Source organism: Phacochoerus africanus, chromosome 1 (genome assembly GCF_016906955.1).
Source record: "Phacochoerus africanus isolate WHEZ1 chromosome 1, ROS_Pafr_v1, whole genome shotgun sequence".
NCBI classification, from domain to species: Eukaryota; Metazoa; Chordata; class Mammalia; order Artiodactyla; family Suidae; genus Phacochoerus; species Phacochoerus africanus.
The window spans coordinates 216,220,076-216,242,908 of NC_062544.1; the positions used below are offsets into that span (position 1 = coordinate 216,220,076).

The following is a 22,833-nucleotide window of genomic DNA, read 5'->3' on the forward strand; positions in this document are numbered from 1 at the left end:
GAAGATGAACTTCAAGGCCGGACTCCAATTTCATTTTTGGTGTAAAAGCCTTCAAGGTTCCCAGACTGTTTGTTGTTCTAAATGAGTATACTTCTGTTTCAAAGTGTATTGTGTTGTGTGATATGTATTCCACCCAACATTTATCCTTGTAGTTTCTCTGACATCTGGCAGAGCAAGTGGAAGTGCTAAGCATAACAGTCTCCTTCCACCAATACATGTAACGTGTATTGTCACCCTATTTGGCGTCACATATAAGATACTTGGTGTGAACTCAGAAGACTCTGGGACAAGGACAGAGGTTGTTTTTGTGTATCCGGAATCTTATGGTATCTGGTCATCGGTGGACTCAAAATTCTGTTGACTAAAAGAATGAATTCGGTGTACCAACATAGTTGAGATAATTTTTTGGTTTGTTTCTAGTTAATTTCATTCTTTTTGGTGAACAGATTTTTTTTTTTTTCTTGATCAGGGGTTCATGGTAGCACCTACTTATTTGCCCTCTAAATAACGCAACCCATCTAGTAGTTTGGACTCTATATGCCCCTGTTAGGAGTACGGTCTCAAATTTAATATTAGAGAACATATCCTAACAATCTTTCTCTTTGAGGAGTTTTCAATAAAATTTCCAGGAATGCAATAAAGCTTCTTAATAGCCTGTGTGGAAAGAGGCATAAGAATTGTGACTGTTCTTGTTTTGGGAGGTTGTGGGATGAAGTGGGTGGGGAGATGAGAATGAATGAGACTCTGCGTTACAGATTTTAGATTCTATAATTTGAAGTAACTCCTTTTATCAAAGTACTCCCCACTCCTCCTCCCCTCACATCCTGCATCATCACCATCACTGTCACCATCATCATCACTTTATTATTATTTTAGCAGTTTTCCCTTTTATAAAAGAATAATTTTCCTTTAATATTCCTGCTTTATGAGATAAAAGTAATTTTGAAATATTTAGGGGCAAATCATTTCTGTCTAGATCTTTTCTCTTTGTCTGGAATGTCTACCTGCCATGAAGGTAACCTTCCCTAATCAACTACAGCCCAAAGATGGCAGTGGCAGGAAATCTAACCTTCTGGTGTCAAATGGTTGTGAATTGGGAAATTAAAAACTGGGGGACTACCTTCAAGAATTCCCAGGTAATCTTTTAATTTTATTTACGTATTTATTTTTCGCTTTTTTGTTTTCTTGGGGCCGCACCTGTGGCATGTGGAAGCTCCTAGGCTAGGGGTTGAATCTGAGCTACAGCTGCTGGCCCACGACACAGCCACAGCAATGCGGGATCTGAGCCACATCTTCGACCTACACCACAGCTCACAGCAATGCTGGATTCCCAGCCCACTGAGTGAGGCCGGGGATTGAACCTACATCCTCATGGATACTGTCAGGTTTGTAACCGCTGAGCCATGATGGGAACTCCCTAGGTGATCTTTTTAAAAGAATTGCTGAATTCTTTTAAAATAAAGCTGCAAAAGTGTCAGTAACAGAGATACAAAAAAACCCCACCAAAAATAGAAATTGCAATGCATTCCAAATACCTCAAAATTGAACACATTTAGGTTCACGTCAGCACAAAAGAGAAAAGTGTAAGTAGACCCTCCAGATGCTTTGTCTGTTTTGCTCACTTCCACATCCTCTGTGTTTAGAATAGTGCCTGCTATACATTAGGAGCTCAATAAATGCTTGATAAATTAATCAATAAGATAAAAAGATAACATAAATCAAGTCACAATGAAAAGGTAATGAATTTTTAATATCCTCTAGTGCTCACTAAATCAGACTATCATTCATGTGTAAGCTGAGTAACAGCAAAGAGTAAGTGACACTTTTTAAACCTCATTCCTACAGCTGAAAGAATGCCAGTTAGCAGGAGACAGGAGAGAGACAGAAAAATGCAAACACTGTTCTGTTTTGTTTATTTCCTCTAGTACATCATAAAGTTCAGAGAGGAGGATGAGCCCTTGGAAGTGATACAGAGAGCAAAGCATATGGGAGCATTTGGTAAGCATCCCATAGCCAGCATCATCAGCAGGGGCCATGCAGATTAGAGGAATAGTCCTCCTGAACTTTTTTTTTTTTTTTTTGCTGTGCTCACGGCATGTAGAAGTTCCCAGAGCCAGGGATCAAAACCTGCTCCACAACAGTGAAAACACCAGATCCTTAACCCCCTGAGCCACCCGGGAACTCCTCTCCAGAACTTCTAATCAATGTATACATATCCCTGCAATCAGCAATTTCAAACAAAACCCACTACAGCATTAATAATAATAATAATAGACAGATAAATATTCTGAACTTGGAAGACTCAACTCTGAGCCCTTATATATGGGGAGGCTGGAAACTATCAGTTTTGAAACAAGGCGGTGACTGCTCCAACACAACCAGGGCCAGACCCACAGGCAACATGACAGCAGGTGGATGGAAAGACTGATTAGCAGAGGGAAGGGTTTGGTGGGAAGTAGGGAGTAGACACACAGAATGGGTCTTGTCTTCATGGCCCTGCATCTTCCAGCAGTTTTCTCTCAACAGGTAGAACTACCAGGATAGAGGCAGGCTGCTCCCCAAGGCACTGTGTTTGCTACTTGGTGTGCTGGGGAGAGGCTTGGAGCCAAAGTTCCATCCTCACTGCTGCTCCCAGTGGGAGGACCCCACAGAGGACAGCCAAACTCATTTCTATTGATAAGGACCTGCTTTCGGGCAATAGGATCACATGGTCTTATCCCAGTTTCACGAATCCTTAGACCTTCCCATCCCCATCCCGGGTCTGCCACACAACACTGGTCATGGCAGACAGGTGGGCAGTAGCCATCAGCAGTGAGGAAGTAACACTAAGCTTCCAGTCAGGTAAAACCCAAGCAAGCATTTTCAGTCTAAGGTCAAGGCCAAGAAGCAGGTAATATAAAATAGGTATAAACAACAAGGCCCTACTGCATAGCACAGAGAAATATACTACGTATCTTATAGTAAGGTGTAATGGAAAGAATCAGACAGGAAAAAATATATATATATCTGAATCACTTTGCTATACACCAGAAATGAACATAATGTAAACCAATTACACTTCAACCTTAAAGAAAAAAAAAAGAAACAGGGTAATATTTATCTGATGGTCTATCAAATGGGCTTTTACCAAGACTCCTACCTTATGGCCACAGAAAACATATGTTATGTCTGACAGCACAGCACAAATGGGTAAAAGTAGGTCTAGCTAAAGCAGAGCCACCACTTCAAAGCCACCTTCACCTGCCTCACAGACTCTAGGCTCACTGCTTTGGCTCAAGGCATTTATTTCCAGCAACACTTCTGCTTGAAATTTCTTGAAGAGTTCATTTTTACTGCCACCAGATACCAAAACTCTCGGCGTCATTCCTAACCATCCAGGAGCACAATTTTTTCAGAACATTATTTCCCACAGCCTGTCTCCCCCCTGCCATCAGCTTTAATAAGGTAGATTCAGTCATCTTGTTCTGCACTAAAATAACTTTTTTTTTTTTTTTGCTTTTTAGGGCCACACCCTCAGCATATGGAGGTTCCCAGGCTAGGGATCCAATCAGAGCTACAGCTGCTGGCCTATGCCACAGCCACAGTAATGCCAGATCTGAGCTTAGTCTGTGACCTATACCACAGCTCACAGCAACGCCATATCCTTAACCCACTGAGCGAGGCCAGGGATAGAACCTGCAACCACATGGTTCCTAGTTGGATTCGTTTCCGCTGCGCCATGATGGAAACTCTTAAAATAACTTTTTACCTAACACAGAAGGAAAAAAGGGTAAATGACATGCCAGGTGGTCTGTGCAGAATAACCCAGTAAAACCCTTGCCCTGAGAACTGCCACTCTCTCTCTCTGACTCCAGCCTCCAATTTGCCCTGCCCCCCTCCCTGCCCCCAGGGCCATCTCTCCCTGTGCCCCTTCCCCCACAGCAGAACGTGTCCTGCAGGCAGGCGTACTCACTTGGGTCTTGTTGGCCTTGGACTGTCGCCATCTAATCCACTTTAACATCTTGGTCTGATCTCAAATTTTGCTTTCTCCTTCCACCCAATTTTTTAAAAAACCCGAATCTGAATTTGTGCTGGGCTGCAGCAGGGCTGAGCTGGCTCTGGAGACTTACTGTTCGGAGGCAGGGATCGGCCTTGCCACAGTGCTCAATGCCAAGCTCTCAGAACCCAAGCGGGAGTTAGCCTGGAAAAGCTTGAAGTCTCTGTCTGGGGCAGAATCACACTCCCGCCAAGGCCACTCTATGAGTCACAACTACTTGGTATCAAAGAGTCTGTGATAGGCATTAATACTGGAGAAGTTATCTTTCGCATTTGCCATTTTCCAGCCCCAGAGACACTGGACTGGCCGACGGAACCACTTTGGGTTGCTGGGGTTGTGCTGGGGCTGGGACAGAGTGCTGTAGAGGCAGGTGGAGAAGCAGCCAGGAACAAGTCAGTGACTGATTTTTTTGCTACAAAGTTCTAGAAGATGAACTATCAGGATTACTACAAAACTACTGTGTTTTAAATCCAATTTAACAGGCAGGGTGTGACTTGGGTTTAATCTTAGGTCTGCTGGGAACTGGCTTTGTGACTCTGGAGCAAGTCACCTTTTTCTCTTTAAACAGGATGAAGGCAGAGGGTTAGCAGATCTCTCGGGTTCTTTTCTTCCCTGAGCTTCTGGGTTTCCAAATTCCAAACTCACCCTGAGTCACCTCTGACTTCTGGCCACCCTTGCAAATCACCTTTTGCAATTTCTTTTATTTCTGGGTTCTTGCAATGCTGCCCTGAGAAACTGAAATTTTATGCAGACTGGTGCTCTGAGGTTTCCTGTGACTTGCCTTGTCTGTGGGCAGCAAACCGCTGCTGTGTTTTACCAAGCTTATTTGCTTTTTCAGATAATTGGTAATTTTAAAGCAGGGCTTCTCAAGGGAGGTTTTCAAGCTCTGGAGCATAAGTCAAATATTAAGTAAAATAATGCTGTCATGAAAGATGTTTGTCTTGTGAAGCTGGTTGTATTTTTCAACAAAGTATCTTTCACACCGTTGGGTTGTGTGCGATGCTGGAAGGCAGTCACTTCTCTGAGCGACTTTTCATTTAGAGGAAAACCTGTGACCCCACTTGTTGCACTTTAAAGATCTGTTCGGAAAAGCCAGCATATTTGTCGTGTGTGGAACATCACTCAGGAGAGGGTGGAGTTGGGCTTATGGGGAGGTGACAAGGCAGCCACTGAAAGAAGGACCCGGGATCCTCTGCTCTTTGCCGCTCACTGTGGCCACCTGCCCAACCACCCCAGAGCAAAGTAACAAATGAACGACTGAGAAAAGAAAGACTATTTTCAAATCTAGCCCTGGACTTGGATTATTCAGAAAACTGAGAAAAAAAAAAATCACAATTTGGACTTAAATGTCTAAAGCAGAGATGGCACTTTTCCTACTTAGGAGTGACTAGCAAATCCTTGGGGAAAATGGAATGGTGCTACCTAGGATTCATGCAGCAACCCCAACCCACTGTACCATCAGGCGCGGGGTACGATTGTGACACGAGATGATAGTTTATCAAGTCCAAATTTAGGGTTCAGATAGATCCACTCCTGGGAACGAGGGATACAATTATATGCTCTTTAAAGGTATTTACTTAAGGGTTAGAACCTGCTTTGTTACTAGATGGGAGGCAAGATTAATCTCTTTCCCTCTAATGAAACATTTTAGGGCCTCAAGACACAGGGCAGAATAATGGAAGCGCTGTGGGCTCTCTCCAGGAAACCCATTATGTTTTCCCCCCGGCTTTTAACACAACATTTACTGGGCTGGATCTCCAGTGGGTGGTTCACCTTCTCAGGCACCACGGCTAAATGACATGCTGTCACAATCTCATTCTGGACACTCAACCTTAGGTGGGCCATCTTGATGAATTTTAAGAATTTGTTAAATGAAAAATGTTATCTTGTGTGAACTGATAACATTTTTATTAGTCCTGACACAGTTGAGTCTCCACATTTCCAGACGTCTGGTTTTCTCCTCAGTGGCAAAACACTATGGTCTGTGGGCCCTTAAAAGTCCAGGAGTATGCTGTCCATTTTCTTATCTGGGGGTGGCCTGCAGTCACCTGGACCGAGCCCTCCCCACCACACATCTCCTCTGCTTCACACACCCTTTCCTACAGGATGTTGGTGGTCCTTTAAAATCTGGGGAAGCAGAAATTATTGCCTTCACCGTGTAGACTTGGAGCCGGAGGCATGAGATAATTCAATGACCGGCTCAAGGTCCCTGCAGTTGGTAATCAGGGACTGAGTCCAGGCCTCATGTCCAAGCCCACACCCTTCCTCCTTGCAATGGATGCCTCTGCATCCCACTCAGACCTTCCTTTTCCTTCCTGCTTCCAGGGTTTCCATGCCCCAGCTCTCAGGCATGGCAGCTGCTAATAGGTCACAACCAATATAAAAGGCCAGGTTCTTCGCCTCAAGGTGGGACAAACTCTGGGTGCAATTCATGCTCTGGCTCTAGCAAGGGTCAAACTGAGCTAGACGCCCATTGAAACCACGGGCAGTTTGCCTTGCCTCCTTCTGCACCGGGCCCTGTTTCTTGCCCCTTCTCCTTGAACACACACTCTCAATAAATTACATTGCCAGGAATCTTGGTCTCAGATTCTGCTTCTAGATAATGCTGTCCTTCCTCCCAAGAAGCCCTATATCTATTCCTTATTCTCTGGAGCGTTTCCCTTTTAAGAGCTCATTTAAGTGAAGGGATTCTATTTTTCCCCTCTGTCATCTCTCACCCATCAACACTAATCCCTACAAGGAAACTAATTTCTTACATCTAATTCAAGTTCTTCCAACTGCAGCATTAGCCCACTTTTTCCTGTGAGAAAAACCTAGGAAGCTTTTACCTCTGATTCTATTAGCAGAAGGCTAGGGAATGAATCCTTTCTCCTTCTGGTTATTTACCTTCCCTCCCTACAAGAAAGGAAGCCAAAGGATGGCAGGGCCTTGTTTCATTCACTGCTGTACTCTTAGTGGGGAGAGCAGCACCTGCTATGGAGAAAGTAAGCCCTCAACACAGGTCATGAATGAAGAGAGATGGAATAGGCCAGTGCAGGGGCTGTGCCCTCACTAACGCACCAGTGCAGGGGCCGGACTGTCCTGACAACAGCTCTTGCAGCCAGTGGCCTGCTCTGTGCTTCCAGAGTACATGCGTCAGGATCACCAAGTTGTGATAAACTAGCCGAAGCTCAACAGAAGTCCATTTGCAGAAGGCTGCCCTGCCCCTTGTGAGAGGCATCATGTTACTGTACTGAGTACCCTTGGAGGAATCCTCTGACTTTCCCCTTAGTTGGGCCCTCACCATCTCTAAACCAAGCATCTCTTCCCAAATGGTACAACAAAAATTGGCTCCTCACCCATTACATCTATTTGATGATCCAGAGTTTAAAAACTATTGAGTTAGATCCTGAAATCTCCAGGCTTCTCTAGGCATTTCCCTGTCCCCCTTCAGCAGTTGCCATTAGCAGCCCACCTTGTATCTTAGATCACATTTGCCTGTTTTTGAAATCCCTCATTCAAATCACAATCAGCCCTGGATGTTTCAGCAGTGTTTTCTCTCCGATAATTTCTGCAGAGAATAGCACTCACAACTCAGTTTCACTTCCTGCCCAGCCAGCCTGGACATGTCTAGAAACTCAGTGTATTTTGGATGCACAGCATCCCTACTAGGAGGGGTTTGTAATATTTAATTCAATAAGCATTTGTTGAGCATCTCCAGCATGCCTGGTCTAAAAGGCAAATACATATGCACAGGGACTGTCACTGTCCAGATGGCCGCTTCTGTACCATTAGCTAGTAATTATTCAGCCTTCATCTACCATGTTCAACAAGATACTTCTTCACTGCCACTTCATTCCTCAGCCTTACTTGTCTAGAATTCTATAATTCTGGATTTCTTTGAAGCGTGGTTGTAAAGGTCCATCACTTAATATACATGTAAGCAAAATACATTTTATAGTGGAATGCCCAGAGGTGGATGAGCATATTTTGGACAGAAGAGGAAGGGGCTCAAACCTGGAACTCTATGGAACAAAGTAAGCACATCCATTTGTCTTTACGGAAATGACACATTTACCTGGGACAGGTATAAGGTAGAACTTAATTACGAAGACCCATTTGAGAGCTGGACAAAAGCAGCTTTGGGGAAGCTATTCATGCCATTTACTGAGGCACCTGTGTTGGATTGTCAGCATCTAATGCAAAATTAAGAATGTTAGGCTGATTCCTCGATAAGGGAGGACTTACAACAGGCAATCCCAGCCTCTCTGTCAGAGAGAAAAGTGGTGGCATCCCCTTTCCTAGACTGAAGAGTCAGACAAGAAGGGTTCCAAGGGTCAAAACCTGGGTGAGAAGTGAGAAGGGGCCAGGCCATGGTCTTCTGTCCTCAATCTTGTCTTTTTATCAAGACTTGGGACAAAGCCACAAAAGGTATGTTTAGCCAATCATACTGGGAAATGTAGCTGACATACTGGACAGAATAATTTATATTCAAAACATGCTGGAATATTAGGATGGAATGAAACAAGATAAGATTTAATAGATATAATGTAGTGCAACACTCAGGTTATGACATCACCTGCCCAACTAAGAGTAGTCCGTGAGAACAGGCCAAGAGAGTTTATAAGCCAATAGTGTACGTCGATGGGCCATCTTAGGGAGGAGAGCGGCATGGTGGCCACAGAACAAGGAGCTGAATTTGCACAGGTTCCATCACAGCTGCAGGACTATATTACACACCACTCTGGATGTCTCATTTTATACAGATCATTACATGCTAGAGTAAACTGGAGGAAGGCAACCTGGATATGGAAGGGTCTGAAAATACGTTAATACAAGGAACGGTGGGAGAAACTAAGGACTTCTAGACAAAGAAGAAAAGACAAGACAACCATCTCTAAATATCTAAAAGCTTAGGGGTTACCACTGGCCAGAGGTGATACAATTTGAAGATTAAAATGAATTACCTGACAGTAATGGATTCTGACCCATTAAGTGCTCAAATAAGCCATGAGCCAGTGCTAACAGCAAGTAGCTACGTCTTAGATTCTAAGGGCTAGTAAATGGAAAGAGGAGTAAAGTTGTTCTGTTTATAGATAAGTAAACGGAAGCTATGTCCCTTTAGGACTAATAGAGAAAAAAACCCTACAATGACAATGAATGAACCATGGACCCAGAGAGCAGAACTCTATTCAAGAACTTCCAAAGATCCTCAGTCTGCTAAATAATTGTACACTCTTACTCAAAGGAACTACATTGCTGTTTTTCCTCTACTAAGGGTGGGAAATTAACCTTTACTGAATATCTAACAGGTGCTACATAAATATATTTTACTTAATCTTCCCAATGACTCAATGAGATGGGTATATTCTTTATTTTACAGACAGGGAAATTAGTCACAGTTAACTCATGCCACGTGAGTAAGGTGACACAGAGAGTAAGTGGCGTGGCTGGAATTTTGAACCTAGGTGTGTCCAAACTCCTTCCACCTGCCACTGCACAGAGAGAACATACAAGGTGATTGCAGAGGTGCTCTGGGGCCCCACTGCTCCTCTGGGGCAGTCATGGCCCTTTAATGGTTGCATTTACGATCTGCCCAGCCCACGGTGCCACTGTTCTTACTCCTCTGGATTAGAAGAGGAAGACTGGGGCCTTTTCTAGAAATTCACTGTTATAATGACCATGATCCAGTGACCTGGGAGGTGTCTCTGCTTCATCCCCTCCCCACAGCCACCCTATTTGCCCTTCTGTCCAATGTGGTCCAGTCCACCTGAATCAATCTACTCTCTCTTTCTCTTCTTGAAAGAGTCTGGCTAGAGTCTGTCCACTTAACCCTTGGAAGCCAATGGAGACCAGTTTCCTGGGCTTCTGGTTAAGACTGGGAATAACATCTATGAATTCAAAGATACCAATAAATTGCTTCTCTGATGAAGGACGGTGCAAGTTAAGGGGACACGTGGCTGTCCTGATCTCACCGTCCAGTGTCAGAAGAGTAAGAACACTCACAGTGCAGGGTCACAGACAGGCCCTCCCCTTATGGATGATTTCTGAGTGAGTTTTCAGGTTTCGTGTCAGAACGCAGAATCTTTCTTCATCTCCCAACCTGCTGCCCATGTTTCCCCAGGCCTGAGAAGGAAGGTGGGGGCTGATGTTCCCAACAGGCCAGGTTTCTCCAGCTGACCAAAGCTTTCTGCTTGGAGGTAAGGAAACAGCTAGGCTTCTTTTGCATATTTAAAAGTACAGTATTTGGATGTTTGGCTGCTTTCAGACCACCTGTTTTAGATGCCCCCTTCTGTTCGTCAGTCCCCAAATACTTCTTGAGTATCTGTGTGAGCTGTGCGCCAGGGGTACAGCCGTGAAACAGACAGACACAACCCCTGCCTCATCGGGGCCTAAGAGCCTGGCTAGAGAGACATACATGAAACGAAAATCACACAAGGATTCACACTTAACAAAGAGTCCACATCTCTCTACAGTATCCAGCACAGAGCTCGGCACATGATAGGTGCTTTTTCCCGAATGCGTGACTGATGTGTTTGCGGAACGTGCAGAAGGACTGGCCTGCAGAGTTCATCTGAGCATTGGGAGTGCCAAGCTTTGACTTTTATAGAGTGAGGGGCACACATGACAGTGAATCAGGGAGAACTGAGCTCCAGTTCCTGCTTCTTCACTCACTGCTAGACTTTTCTTAGGTGAGTCACTCGGTCTTTCTCCTTACTTTTGAATGACTTGTGTAAGTATCAGGGTTCCTCCTTAACAAAGAAAATGCCTGCTGTCAGAGGCTTCAACTCTAGCCTCTCTCACCTTGCCAGAAGACAAGGAATGGCTGGAGTGAAGGGTTTTCTAAGACAAATGTCTCTGGCAGAGGTATCTGTCCAAGGGCCACAGGGAAGACAGAGTAGTAGCTGTGGAAGGGAAGCATCCCCTGGGCCATGAGCTACCAGGCACGTCTCAACGTGGGAAACACACATTTCACTTACTACCCCACTGTCTGTTTGACAAGAGACACTTTCATTCATAGGATACTCTAGGTTCTATTTCTAAACAATAGATCAGAGGAGAAAGGAAAGTACAGAAATAGTTCTCATTTGTATGTTTTACAAGTGGAAAAAAACCAATTTTCCATCCACTCTGATAGTCCATCAAAAAATGGCTTAGAAACTTGAAGGCGGGATGTCAAATAGAATTAATCACCTTGAATGACCTTGAACACTAGTCTAGAGTATGATTTAGCACAGTGATCTTAAGAGGTTGGGGGGCCTAGTCTTTTTTTTTTTTCCCCAGTAAGAAAAAAATTAGGAAAAATCCTAATGAATGCAGATTACTAAAAAAAAAAAAAAAAAAAAAAAGCCCCTGACTCAGAAAAGTAAACTGAGGCAAGGACACAGCCTGTTGCCTGAGACTGAAGGTCAAAATACTAGGTCTAGAAACTAGGGCCAAATGATCCTTGAAAACCCATAGTTTTATTCATACAGTCCCTAGAACGCAGCAAAGGATCATCTCATCCTTTCTGACCCGGAGGAAAGCAAATGAGAGTAGGGTCAGAGTCAGAACCTTCCACTGTCCCTGCTGCAAATTCAGAGGCTGGGTTCCTCCTCTAGCTTGAGCAGACACACCGAGTCTCTGCTACATTCTCCTTCCTTTGGCTCCTCATCAGAGCTCCTACCCTCTGCTTCCTTATTCCAAAAGGTAAGAGAGCAAGTGACCAGGTTTTCTCCTGAGACGTCTACACCCCTCCACGCTGCTTCCAACACCACATCCTGGTCCTGGACCCCTCAGGAACTGAGCCCAGTACTCCAGCCAGAGGAAGGCATCATTTCCACAGAGACCCCTCAGATAGGAAGCCCCTTCTAACCAGCATCTCTGGGGCCATTTCCCGAACCTCTGGCCTTGGTCTAACTTTGAGAGGAGCCAGTCACAGCCACTGAGGTCTCCAGCCTCAGCTCCCCGAGTTCCAGCCTCCCAGAAGGCAGAAAAGCCCAAGCAGTGCTGGTGGGGCATCTCAGAAGGAGAGGAGACACAGCCTCACTCTTTACACTGGCCAGTTCTGCTAAACGCTCATGACATGAGAGGTTTGGCTGGCCACCTCAGTCTTCTGTCCCCTCAGACAAGGGCTCCACGCTGTGACATGCCCCATCCAGCCCTGCTCTCTCTCCTCTTGCTGGCACGAGGAGACCAATGGCTCCTGAGGTCAGGCTCCATCATGGGAGAGATTCCTTTGGGGGGAACTCCCCAGGGGTGGCTAAGCAAACAAGAAGTCTTGGGGGCAGGAAGGTTAGGGCACTGTCCTACCTTGTCACTGTCCACTGTGTTCTGAGAGGTTCTAGAAGCAATGGAGATGGTGTCTGGCTGGCTGCTTCCATCCCCCTGGCTGTCAACATCCTCCACTCCATCCCTGCAGGAAGAAGAGAAAAACAACAGGGGTGGGGGTGGGGGGAACCACTGTGGGTTTAGAGCACACAAGGCTTTCCAGCTGGGCTGGCAGAGCAGAGCCTTAGCACTTTCTAGCAGGGATTTGTCTAAAATTATCCCACTAAAGGAAGCAGCCCCATGCGATTCCCAATGACGTCACTTGCACTTAGCAAATATATAATCACCATGTTGATAATGGAACACAAATCGACTCCTTCTAGATAACGCCTCTGGCCCATGGTACGGGCGGGGGTGTGTGTGGCAATTATTTACTTATTTTTACTAGGAATGGGTCTCTAACAGGCAACAGGAAAACAGGCCCTGCTTAGAACCTAGGCTCCTATTCAGCCGCCTGGGTCACTGGCAACAATCTCAGACTTTAGGGTATTCAAACAGTTTTTCTGCATATGCCATAACAGGAAGGGGGTGAGTTTGTACCTGGCTTATAAAGAAAACAGAACTGATCAGATATTTTTTGACTTGCATTTCTTTTACTCAAGAAAACGGGGTGGGACATTTTCTCCAGGGGAGATTATCCCTGAAATGGTCCTGATGTTGGATCTTCAACTCCTGGGTACGGAGGAGGGGTTTAGTGCCCTCATTTTGGTGGATCTTGTTAGTCTCATGCTTATTCATGATGACTTCTTAATAACACCAAAGGCTGAGGCATCTTCTCAAAGATAAGAGGACAGTCACAGATGCCACAGCGGCTTTTGAGCCAGCTGGGCTCCTGACCATCTGAGAAGACAGTGTTACGAGGGCACTCCTGGCATCTGGACCCCTTCCTGGGCCCCTGGACCATACAGCTGCCCCATTCACATGCTCCCTCAACTCTCTGGCTTGAGAAATGGGTCCTGATCCTACACTGAACCCAAAGCCTGGACTAACGGGGACGAGATGCCTGGGGACCGGTGAAGGCTGAAGGATTTACATCAGGAAAATCTGGAGAAGTGAGCCAGGGGTTGGATAAATCAACACAGGACATGACAGCTCTTCCTATGCAGGTCTTTGTGACAGTCAGAACCCTGATACTACTCATGGAGAGGTATGGCCTTAGGGGCAATGGGAACTCGCTGTCTGGGAGTGTTACCTCAAGGGCAATATATCCTATATATCAAAGCCATCTCAGAGTCTAAGTATTCACAATCTGGAGTGTGAGTGCCCATGGACATGTGTGTGCATGTGGGCACACATGAAAAGCACATGTATACACACAGGGTCTACTAATCATAAAAAGTGTCTTCTCCCACCCAGAACACGTCTAAGCTGACTGCTCTCTCACCACCATTTGTGGGCTTGGGAAGTGCCAACTTATTTTAATAACATTCGTAGGAAGGAAAATCTGCTGTAAAAAGAAATCACGTGATGCATTTCAAACATTCGTAGGAAGGAAAATCTGCTGTAAAAAGAAATCACGTGATGCATTTCAAAACCAAAAATAAAGGACTTTTAGATCATCTGTTGTTTTAGATATCTGGACCACCGCCCCCCACCATTTGTGGATAGTTGAGAGTTGGCTGTACTCCCTGCGTCCCACTATTCTGGCCCACCGCAGGCCCTTCTGCTCCACTCCAGATGAAGCCAGCTCTGGGGGATGCAGGGAGCCCATCCAGGAGTGTAGGTGGTACTCCCCAAGCCAATCCACTCCTCCGTAAACTCTGTCCCCACAGGCAGAGAGCCGAGCTAATGAAGTAACACCAGTCCTGGCTGCTCTCTGTAGAGTCTGCCAAGGTTTCTCATGCTTATCACAGGACAATGATAAAGAAAAGGTGTGAGACATTTCCAAGGTGTATCCATCCCATGTTCTAGAGATGCTCAAGCTCTCCTACTGTGGGGAAAAGGGGCTCTTTCGCAGAGTAACCCTAAACCACCTCACCTGACTATCCTTCCCCACCATGGTCCTGGACCTTCAGATCTTTATGGCTGTTTCCATTCTAGCTTCTTTATTGAAGTAGGGGCTTCCTAAAGCAGGGTCTGTCTCTAGGACTAACTTAAGTCTGCCCCTTACCTGGACTCTGAACATAGATAATTGACATCAAAATAACCCTTCCCCAGTACAGGCATAATTTTTCCTCAGCACTGAGAGGTGAACCTTATGCTGGCCGTGCTGGTCTTGGGGCTTCTGCCCCATGGACGAATCCCTCTCTCCCTTAGCTACACCCTTCTTTTGGCTCCCACCTCCCTTGGTGGCTCCCAGGTCTGTATATTCTGTTTGGCACCAAAGGGCCAACCTAATCTTTTGGATTTATTCCATTCATGAGCAGGAGAGGAGAGGACACCTTGTTATCACCAATGTCCACCACCTTCAGAACTGTTTTTGTTTCTTTTTTCTTTTCCAAAACTGGTATAAAGTTTCTGTATGCTTTCTTCTGGAGTGCCCTCCAGGAGAGTCATTGCAGGTGTCTGTCACATGGAGACTTAACAGAGAAATAAGCAGTCTTCCACTAAGGAGAACTAGGATTCAGAAGGGCCCAGACAGATGAAGACAGAAAAAATAAGTCCTCCTTTTCTGCTTCATCACATTGCTTATCTTGGATGAATGAAGGAGAGGACTCTGGCGGGGGGTAGTCTGCAGTAAAAGCTGCAGTGACAGCCCCACCATAACTTCCACATCACAGGCCTTTGGCTGCACAGCCAGTCCAGGGAGGACCCTTCACAGCCCTAGATGCTTCCCTCTAGTGCTCATCCAAGTCCCCTCTCCTGGACGCTTGCAGCACTGCCTGACCCTATGCGTGGTCCTAGCTATTCCGGTCTAACTATCCCACGTGTGAGGCAGGACTGTCCTGGGGTTCTTGAGGGAATGGACACATCTCACAGTTGCTTTTATCTACCCGAGGCCCCAAGCAGAGTGTCTGTCAGAGGACAAGTGCCCAGTGAAGCCCTGCTGCACATAACTGACAGTAACATGTGAGATGTTTAAAGAGGAACTAACTCCTCCTGGTTAGGACTCAGAGGGGTGTCACAGAGAAGGGTTCCACCTGCAGGGCATGCTGCCCTGTGGAGGTGAAGGTTCACCCCACTCCCGCTCCCGGAAGCCAGTGAGGCCGCGCTGGGGGCAGAGACGCTGGTTACCTCTTACTATTGTTCCTCAGTTTGGCTGGTGTTTTGGGGAGCTGAATTGGCTCCTTTAAAGCTCCTTTCAGGTGAATGATCCTTTCCTGAATCACCTCGCGTATGTTCTTGATCCATTCCTGCTTGGTTTCTATGTTGGAGGCCTGGAGTGCCACAGGGAGAGACAGTGAGAAGCCCGTCTCCCTTCAAGGTTGAAACAGTCCTCCACCCTCCTCCACCCTCTTCTTGCAAGTTAATTTGTCATCTGTGAGGATACCAAATGTTGGAGGAGTTGACCTCTCTCAATTTATACTTAGGACTCTTCAATCTCAGCGAGAGGCCTCTCCAATTCTCAGAACAGAGCTATGACCTCAACACTTGCTGCAGACCTCTACGGGGTGGTTTTCTTTTCTTCTTCTTCTTCTTTTTTTTTTTTCCCCCTCGTCTTTTTAGGGCTGTATCCGTGGTATATGGAGATTCCCAGGCTAGGGGCTGAATCGGAGCTACAGCTGCTGGCCTACACCACAGCCACAGCAATGCCAGATCCAAGCCATACCTGCGACCTACACCACAGCTCACAGCAATGCCGGATCCTTAACCCACTGAGCGAGGCCAGGGATTGAACCCGCATACTCATGGATACTAGATGGATTTTTAACCTGCTGAGCCACAATGGGAACTCTGTGTGGGGTGGTTTTCAAAGTATTTAAAATCTGGAAGGCACTGGCCAACGCTGACATCTGCCCCTGGGTGAACACTCCCGTCACTGGATTCTGGGAAGGTCTGGGGAGAGCGGGAGGGGCATCAAGGAGGCATTTGGAGGCAGCAGCCATTTACCAACTGGTGCAATAGGATATACATCAGGGCCTTCAACACCTGATATGGCTACCTAGACTTGTACTGATTGAAAGTCAGTCTCAGGTTTTTAGCCTGTTAATTGAAGGCACTGCTACCATTCCATGAATATCTCATTTGTCTTCATGGAATTTTTTTTCAGGTGCTTCTACCTCCTGCCAGGTGGCAGCTATGCTGGCAATTCAGAGTGAACAAGAGTGAAGCTTGGTCAGGGCTGGTCCATCTTCTCTTTGGTGCTGGGCACCTCTCTGATGAGAACATGACTGGTGGCTGCTCTGTCTGCAGGCTCTCTCCTCAGCTACCCTAACGTGACCTTGGGCACTGACTCAGACTCCAGGCTGTGTGCAGCCTGCAGAGCTAAGGGGATTCCTTAAGGCACCGTCTCAACATTCCTCTCTCAACCCACATAGTTCTCATGCTCTTGGGGGTTCACTAGAGCTTCCAGAAGGTAAGCTCCCAGAGGGCCAGGTCCATATCTTACACCCAGTCATGCCTCATAGCACTGAGCAGAACACCTGATATATTAGAAAGGGTTCAGGAGACAAATATGGAGCAAATCAAGGTGACTTTGGCTGAAGGGTCAGCTGTTGTCCTTGCCCCTTAAGGGGGCCAAATGGATAGAATGCATTTCAGTGGTCCTGGTGGAGGCCACTCCCTGCCTTCTTCCCTCTGGTGCTAATAGGTGACTGGCCTAGGGAGACCTGAAATCTTTGAAATTTCAGGCTACTTTCAGGCCAGATGGTGCATCTCTATACTCATGTGAGTCTGCCCTTCACCAGAGAGACCCAGTGGCTCATGGAGTCTCCAGGCCCCAGCTTTTGGGTGCATTATGCCCCTGTCCCTCCCCGGCCCCCTTGGTGACCCCAACCCTGGTTGTGGGCCTGGCAGAGAGCAGTACTTACCTTCAGCACTGTTTTATTGTCTGAGGATGGGGTGCGCCCAGACCACAAGGCAAATTTGCAGGGATCGCCCTCGACGTGCTCAGTCACTCCCAGCTCTGAGGTCTGTAGACAGGAAATGCCTGTGAGAGGCGGGGAAGGGGAGGGCGGTGGGGAGACTTAGGGCTGGGGTGGGAAGGGAAAGGCAACAGAGAGGAGAGGACCGAGGGAGGGGCTCTGTCAATTAAACTTAAACAGACCCCACGTTCTGTTCTCCTACCCAGGATGAAAGGATCTACAGGCCCCTGCCTGAGGAGCAGGTAGCAGGGAGGGAAGGTGAAGAGGGAGGCACCCAAAGCTGAGAGGAAGAAGAATGGTGCCCTCTAAGATGCAGACCTGGGACGTGAGGGGGCGCTTTCCAACTAGGATGCGTTTTCCCATGTCCAGTGTGGTTTTGGTGTGACGCCAGGGGAGAGATGTGAGGATTGGTCAAGATCCCTTCCTGCCCAAGGGCGCTAAGCCAACGGGGAGTCTGACCCCAACTGCCCCACCTACCAGTAGCTTGTTCTTGTAAACATATTTCGTGTGTCCTGAAGAGTCTTTGATCTCCTTGCTAAAAACCAAGGAAATCTCAAAGAGGAACAGGTGTCGCTCCCGCCCCTTCCGGATCAGCGACTTCGGGTCCCACACTTGAAAGGCGTCCTGCAGAATCAGCTCTCCCTGCACATCCAGGTTCTCGTCGAACCCTGAAAAACACCCATTTCCACCCTGTGCGGTTTTTTGCACCGTGTTTGGGGTGCCACAAACCACGCCCCTCTTGGAGAAAGGCTTCCCCAACCATGAGCCCTCTGTGCCCACTGCACTTTCCTCTCAGGCTGCTCTGCGACTCCTGGACACTTGAGGAGGTAGCTCTGCAAACATGGGGTCAGGCCTCCTTCCTGCAGAAGAGGGGTGGCGTCTACAGAGCCAGTGTCAGTGGGATCTCCTGCAAAGCTCCCTCACGGCCTCCCCCAGTCCCGCTGTCAGCTGGGACCTCCTGCAAGGGCAACTCCCTCTCCCTTTCCTCCTTTGAGGTTCCCCTGCCTACCTGAGTGCCCTAGACTCCACTCCATGTGTCGTTGCTACATTTCTTATATTCCATTCCCAGGACTCCTCCCTTTGCTGGCTCCTGTACAGCCTGGTGCACAAGCCTTCAACAATTTATATTTATACCACTTTAAATCTTTAACAAAGGTGTGTAAGGATCACCCAGATTGATGATGAAAACAGATTCCTGCCCACTCCTCAATCCCCAAGAGACTGGGATCCAGTAGGTGTGGAGTGTAGCCCAAGAATTTGCACTTCTGCTGGGCTCCCAGGTGTTGCCGCTGCTGCTGGTCCATAGACCACACACAGAGTAGCTGGATCCGGAATCCAGGCCAGGGCAGGCTGGAGGAGAAGGTACTTATAGTGGTGGACATGCAGGGGTGGAGGTGGGGGGCAGGTGCAAACAGAAATGAAGGGGGTGGAGAAAGTGCGATACTGGGAATATGCTCAGCTGGTCAGGGCTCAGTCTGGAAAAGGCCATCAGGGCTCCTTCACATGAAGAAGCAGAGCTTCCTGTGCTAAGAGTGGCCCAGAAAATACTGAAACCGGAAGACCAGACCTAGTCTTTTTTTTTTTTGGCTGTGCCCATGGCATGTGGAAGTTCCCGGGCTAGGGATCAAACCCACATTACAACAGTGATCGGAGCCACAGCAGTGACAATGCTGGATCCTTAACCCACTGAGCCACCAGGAAACTCCCATACTGGGTCTTTTAGATGGCCTTGGGGTAGGGAGGGAAAGCGATGGGGGGAGATGGAGCTCAGGAGAAAAATACCCCACAGATTTACTCTGTACAACAGGGCAGACCCATCTCCCGGATCACCTGTTTGTTAGCCTAGGCTGGGATGTTGAGTATTTACTTAGCTAGCAGCTGCCACTCCAGTACAGCTGCTCTGCCCATATCTGCTCTGCTCTTCGGTGTTAGGAGTGCTTTATTGGAGCCTCACTCTACCAGGGTTCTGGGTCAAGAACATGATCCCAGGGGACTGAACGTGCTTTGGCAAAGTCCTATCAGGTTTCTCACCTGCTGGGAAGGGCATTAGGGTAGCTGTGCACCAATATGAACGTACCTAATGCTACTCACCTGGACACTTCAAGATGGAGAGAATGGTAAACTTTATGTTATGCCTATTTTAGTACCAAAAAAAAAAAAAAGAAGAAGAAGAAGAAAAAAGAGAAGGGCATAAGGCTGAAGATGGTGGGTGTGGGCGTGCGCAGGATTTCTACTTATTCTGGTGACAAACGCAATGCAAATGCTCTGCAGGGGAAACAGGACTGCTCTGGGTTAGTGTATTTATAGAAATGATGATAGTCTGTCCTACTCACCCTCTCAGGCAGCAAGCTGTCCACATATCTGACTCAGCCTAGACCTGGTCCTTCCTGGAGGTGGGAGTGAGCTGAGCGGGCCCTTGGGTCTCCTCTCACACCTCCCCAAGGACCTACGTAACAGCCTGCCATTTTCCTCTCTTTTGGCTTTGCCCCTTGCCTGACTTCATGCTGCTCCCCTCTGCGTGGTCTCAGGAAAGGAGGTGGCTCCCCCAGGGAGGCAGGGAGGACGCCTACCTTCCAGCATGCTGACGTGCATGGCATCATTGGCTTTCTTTGGGACACTGAGCATCACCTCCAGGCCATCCTTGAGTTCCCCTTTCCCTTCTTCACAGCAAGTTAAAAGTTCCTGGGGAAGAAGTCCAGATACAATGAGAAGTGTTTTCCCCAGCTTCCCCCCACCCTGCCACTGCCTAACCCCTTAAGGCAATGATATGCCAGGTCTTCACGGAATTATACACCAGCTTCCTTCTCTGTGATGGTCCCCTCTGAGCCAGAAGGAAAGGAGGCTGGGGAGGAGGGGTCATCGCCAAAGAATTCGACTGCTCTGCTTTTTCCAGACTGAGCTTCCTCAGCTCAGTCTTATCCAAATGAACTCAATTCAACCCAACTTCCAAACGGCTGACATGAGAAGTCAGCCACAAGGACATTTTCTGTCACTCGACTGACCTCCTGGAGGTCAGGAAATACCCCTGGCAAAGCACACGAACAGAGGAGTGGTGCTGTACAATCATAAAGAGGAGACAGAGGGTGTGCAGAGGACCCTCAGCGTTCACGTATATCTCGGCACTCCTACGGCCAGCACACCTCTCCTGCCTGAATGCTGACTCCCCCCCACAGTGAGAGCAACCTGCGCTTATGGGCATTGTAGGTTGACAGCTCTTCAGAGATATAAAATCTTTTTAGATCTTGTGGATCTGGAGTTCCTAACCTAGAGCCAACAGATGGGATTCTAGTCCCTTCATCGTCAGATAAGGACACTGTGATCGAGAGGGAGAGGATTTCCCCTAGTTTATAGAATTTCTTGGAGGCCATGCAGGGGCTTGAATCCAGGTCTCTTAAATCCACATCCAGTACTCATCTACCATGCTGATCCTCTCCCCCATGTCCTCCACCACGCTGAGACTTCCTGGAGCATGCCCTCACTTCTACCTCCTCATGGAGACAAGGTCGTTACCTTCTCCATAAATATATATATAAATATATGTATAGTATCTGGCTGATGGAGAAAAGATAATTTCCAACTATCTTCATAACCATAAAGACCATCTGGAATAATTCTGCCCAAACCAGAGGGATGCTGGCTTTTGTATTTTTCCTACAAGGGTTACTATATATCTTGCTCCCTTTGACGCAAGCAACAGGTCTGCAATCCATACTCTTTCCTCTTGGGGCAGTTGGGGGTCGGGGGAGGGAGGAAGGCAGGGAATGGGTGGAGGGGTGGGGATGTACTTCCAGGAAAAAAAGAACTTGACAAGACCAAACCTTATAAACACATTAATCACAGACCACCTGACAAACTAATGGCACTTTGCTTGCAGGACAGTTCTTATTTTAAGGAATGCTCTTAGTCAGCTATATCTGGCCTGTCTAGAACTTCTTATGGTAAACAAACCTAGAATTCATTGCTCCCTGGAAAGTATCACATAAGCTCTGCAACTATTTAAGTAAAAAAGTGATTCCATTTCATGACACAAATGGCTCTCTTTAGGGTAAGTGATAGGATGCATTTAGAGACCTTATATGTAAATCTGGGCCACAGCACACCCCAATGCTGTAAGAAAATGACTTGGAGCTGTTGGTGATCCCGGATTCTTTCTGTTTTACCTCTGCCTTGGGATGATTTGTGGCTGTGAAATTATTAGAAAAGCTTTATACTTAGTAAGATATCTGACTAGTAAGCATATGATATGAAAATCCAAGGCTTTGTGTTATCTTGGATACATTCCCCTATGAAGAAGGGAACTGAAGAGGTGTGCTGTCCAGAGCACATGCCTGGGAGGTAGACACGTGCAGTTCTCAGCTCTGTCCTTGGGTCCAGCCAGCATAACAGCATCATTATTCAGAAAGCTGCATTTACTTCTGGAAACCTGGAGTTCTCTGAGTTTCCCCACCCCTTTCTAATCTCAACCCTCCCAACCTGTTCTCATACCCCATCAAGGGAATTCCTAGCCAGAAACATAAGAAGGAAATAAGAAATGTGCTTAGGTTAGCAACAGAAAACACCAACTAATTTAAACTCCCAAAGCAGTTTGGCAGGTCCACCAATCAACCAGCAAAAACAATGAGTTCTCCTCATATCCCTGCTGTAGTTTACGATAAGGAGGAGGCTCCACATTTAATTTAGACTCCAAAAGGACAGCAGTAGCAGATTTACACGGAGAATATTGAACACTCTGACTTTCACTTTCATGCAACACCCAAAGGGAGGGACCCCAGAGGATACTGGTAATTAAATGTCAATTTACTTGGAATGAAACTGACTTTAATGAGAAAATAAATTCCATATTATTTATTTAGAGCAAAAGCTCAGCAAACTATTTTTCTTTTACTCAGCAGGTACTCTGCTAACAGCACTTTTAAAAAAGAAGTCAAAAGCAACTTGTCTTTTTTTTCCCCAAATAATTTTATAACTTCTCTAAAAGAAATTGCCACTGCTTTATTTTTTTCCCTCCTGGTACCTACACAGTCCTCTCTTTCTAAAGCATCCAGTTACAGAACAAAGGCCCTGAACTCACCCCTCCGACTGCCTAAAGCAAAACATGGGGAAGCCCATCCACCCTCCACTTCCCTCCCTTGTCCATGTCACAAGATCCATCCTAGGAGCCTTATGGGATTAGCAGGGAGAGGTGAGAAGCTCTATTTCTCTTAGAACTGCATCTTAATTGATTTAAGATACTGGCAGTGTGAGTGGGTAAGTTGGTTTTACTTTGTTTTAATTTACAATCCCACCACTTCCTGAAAAGGCTTTGGGACCCTTAAATTTAAAATTCATGAAAATAAATTTTAAAAAAATCTGGCACAAGAAGAATCACTGAGAAAGGTTGTGCATTACGTAGGATAGGGAAGGAAAGCATAATTATACACAGAAATCTGGGCAAAGGAGAAACTTCTATAAGTGACCATAGATCTGGATGCTAACTATCTGACAAAGGCAAAGAAGGACCTCAAGTTCTTGTGATTTGAAGGTAGGAAGCGCTTCAAGGTAGCT

General features: G+C 46.7%; 1 protein-coding gene across 4 annotated transcripts in view; it reads right to left on the reverse strand.

Moving 5' to 3' along the window:
- The window catches only part of KALRN (kalirin RhoGEF kinase), a 697,683-nt gene that overhangs the window by 221,714 nt on the left and 453,136 nt on the right, over nucleotides 1–22,833 (reverse strand). For all 4 annotated transcript variants that reach the window (XM_047790542.1, XM_047790550.1, XM_047790490.1 and 1 more), the window contains exons 29-33: nucleotides 19,860–19,971; nucleotides 17,767–17,957; nucleotides 17,236–17,337; nucleotides 15,500–15,642; nucleotides 12,308–12,410 (exon numbers count right to left, since the gene is read on the reverse strand). In XM_047790542.1, the coding sequence (XP_047646498.1) occupies nucleotides 12,308–12,410; nucleotides 15,500–15,642; nucleotides 17,236–17,337; nucleotides 17,767–17,957; nucleotides 19,860–19,971 (651 nt within the window). The remainder of the gene's footprint in view (nucleotides 1–12,307; nucleotides 12,411–15,499; nucleotides 15,643–17,235; nucleotides 17,338–17,766; nucleotides 17,958–19,859; nucleotides 19,972–22,833) is intronic.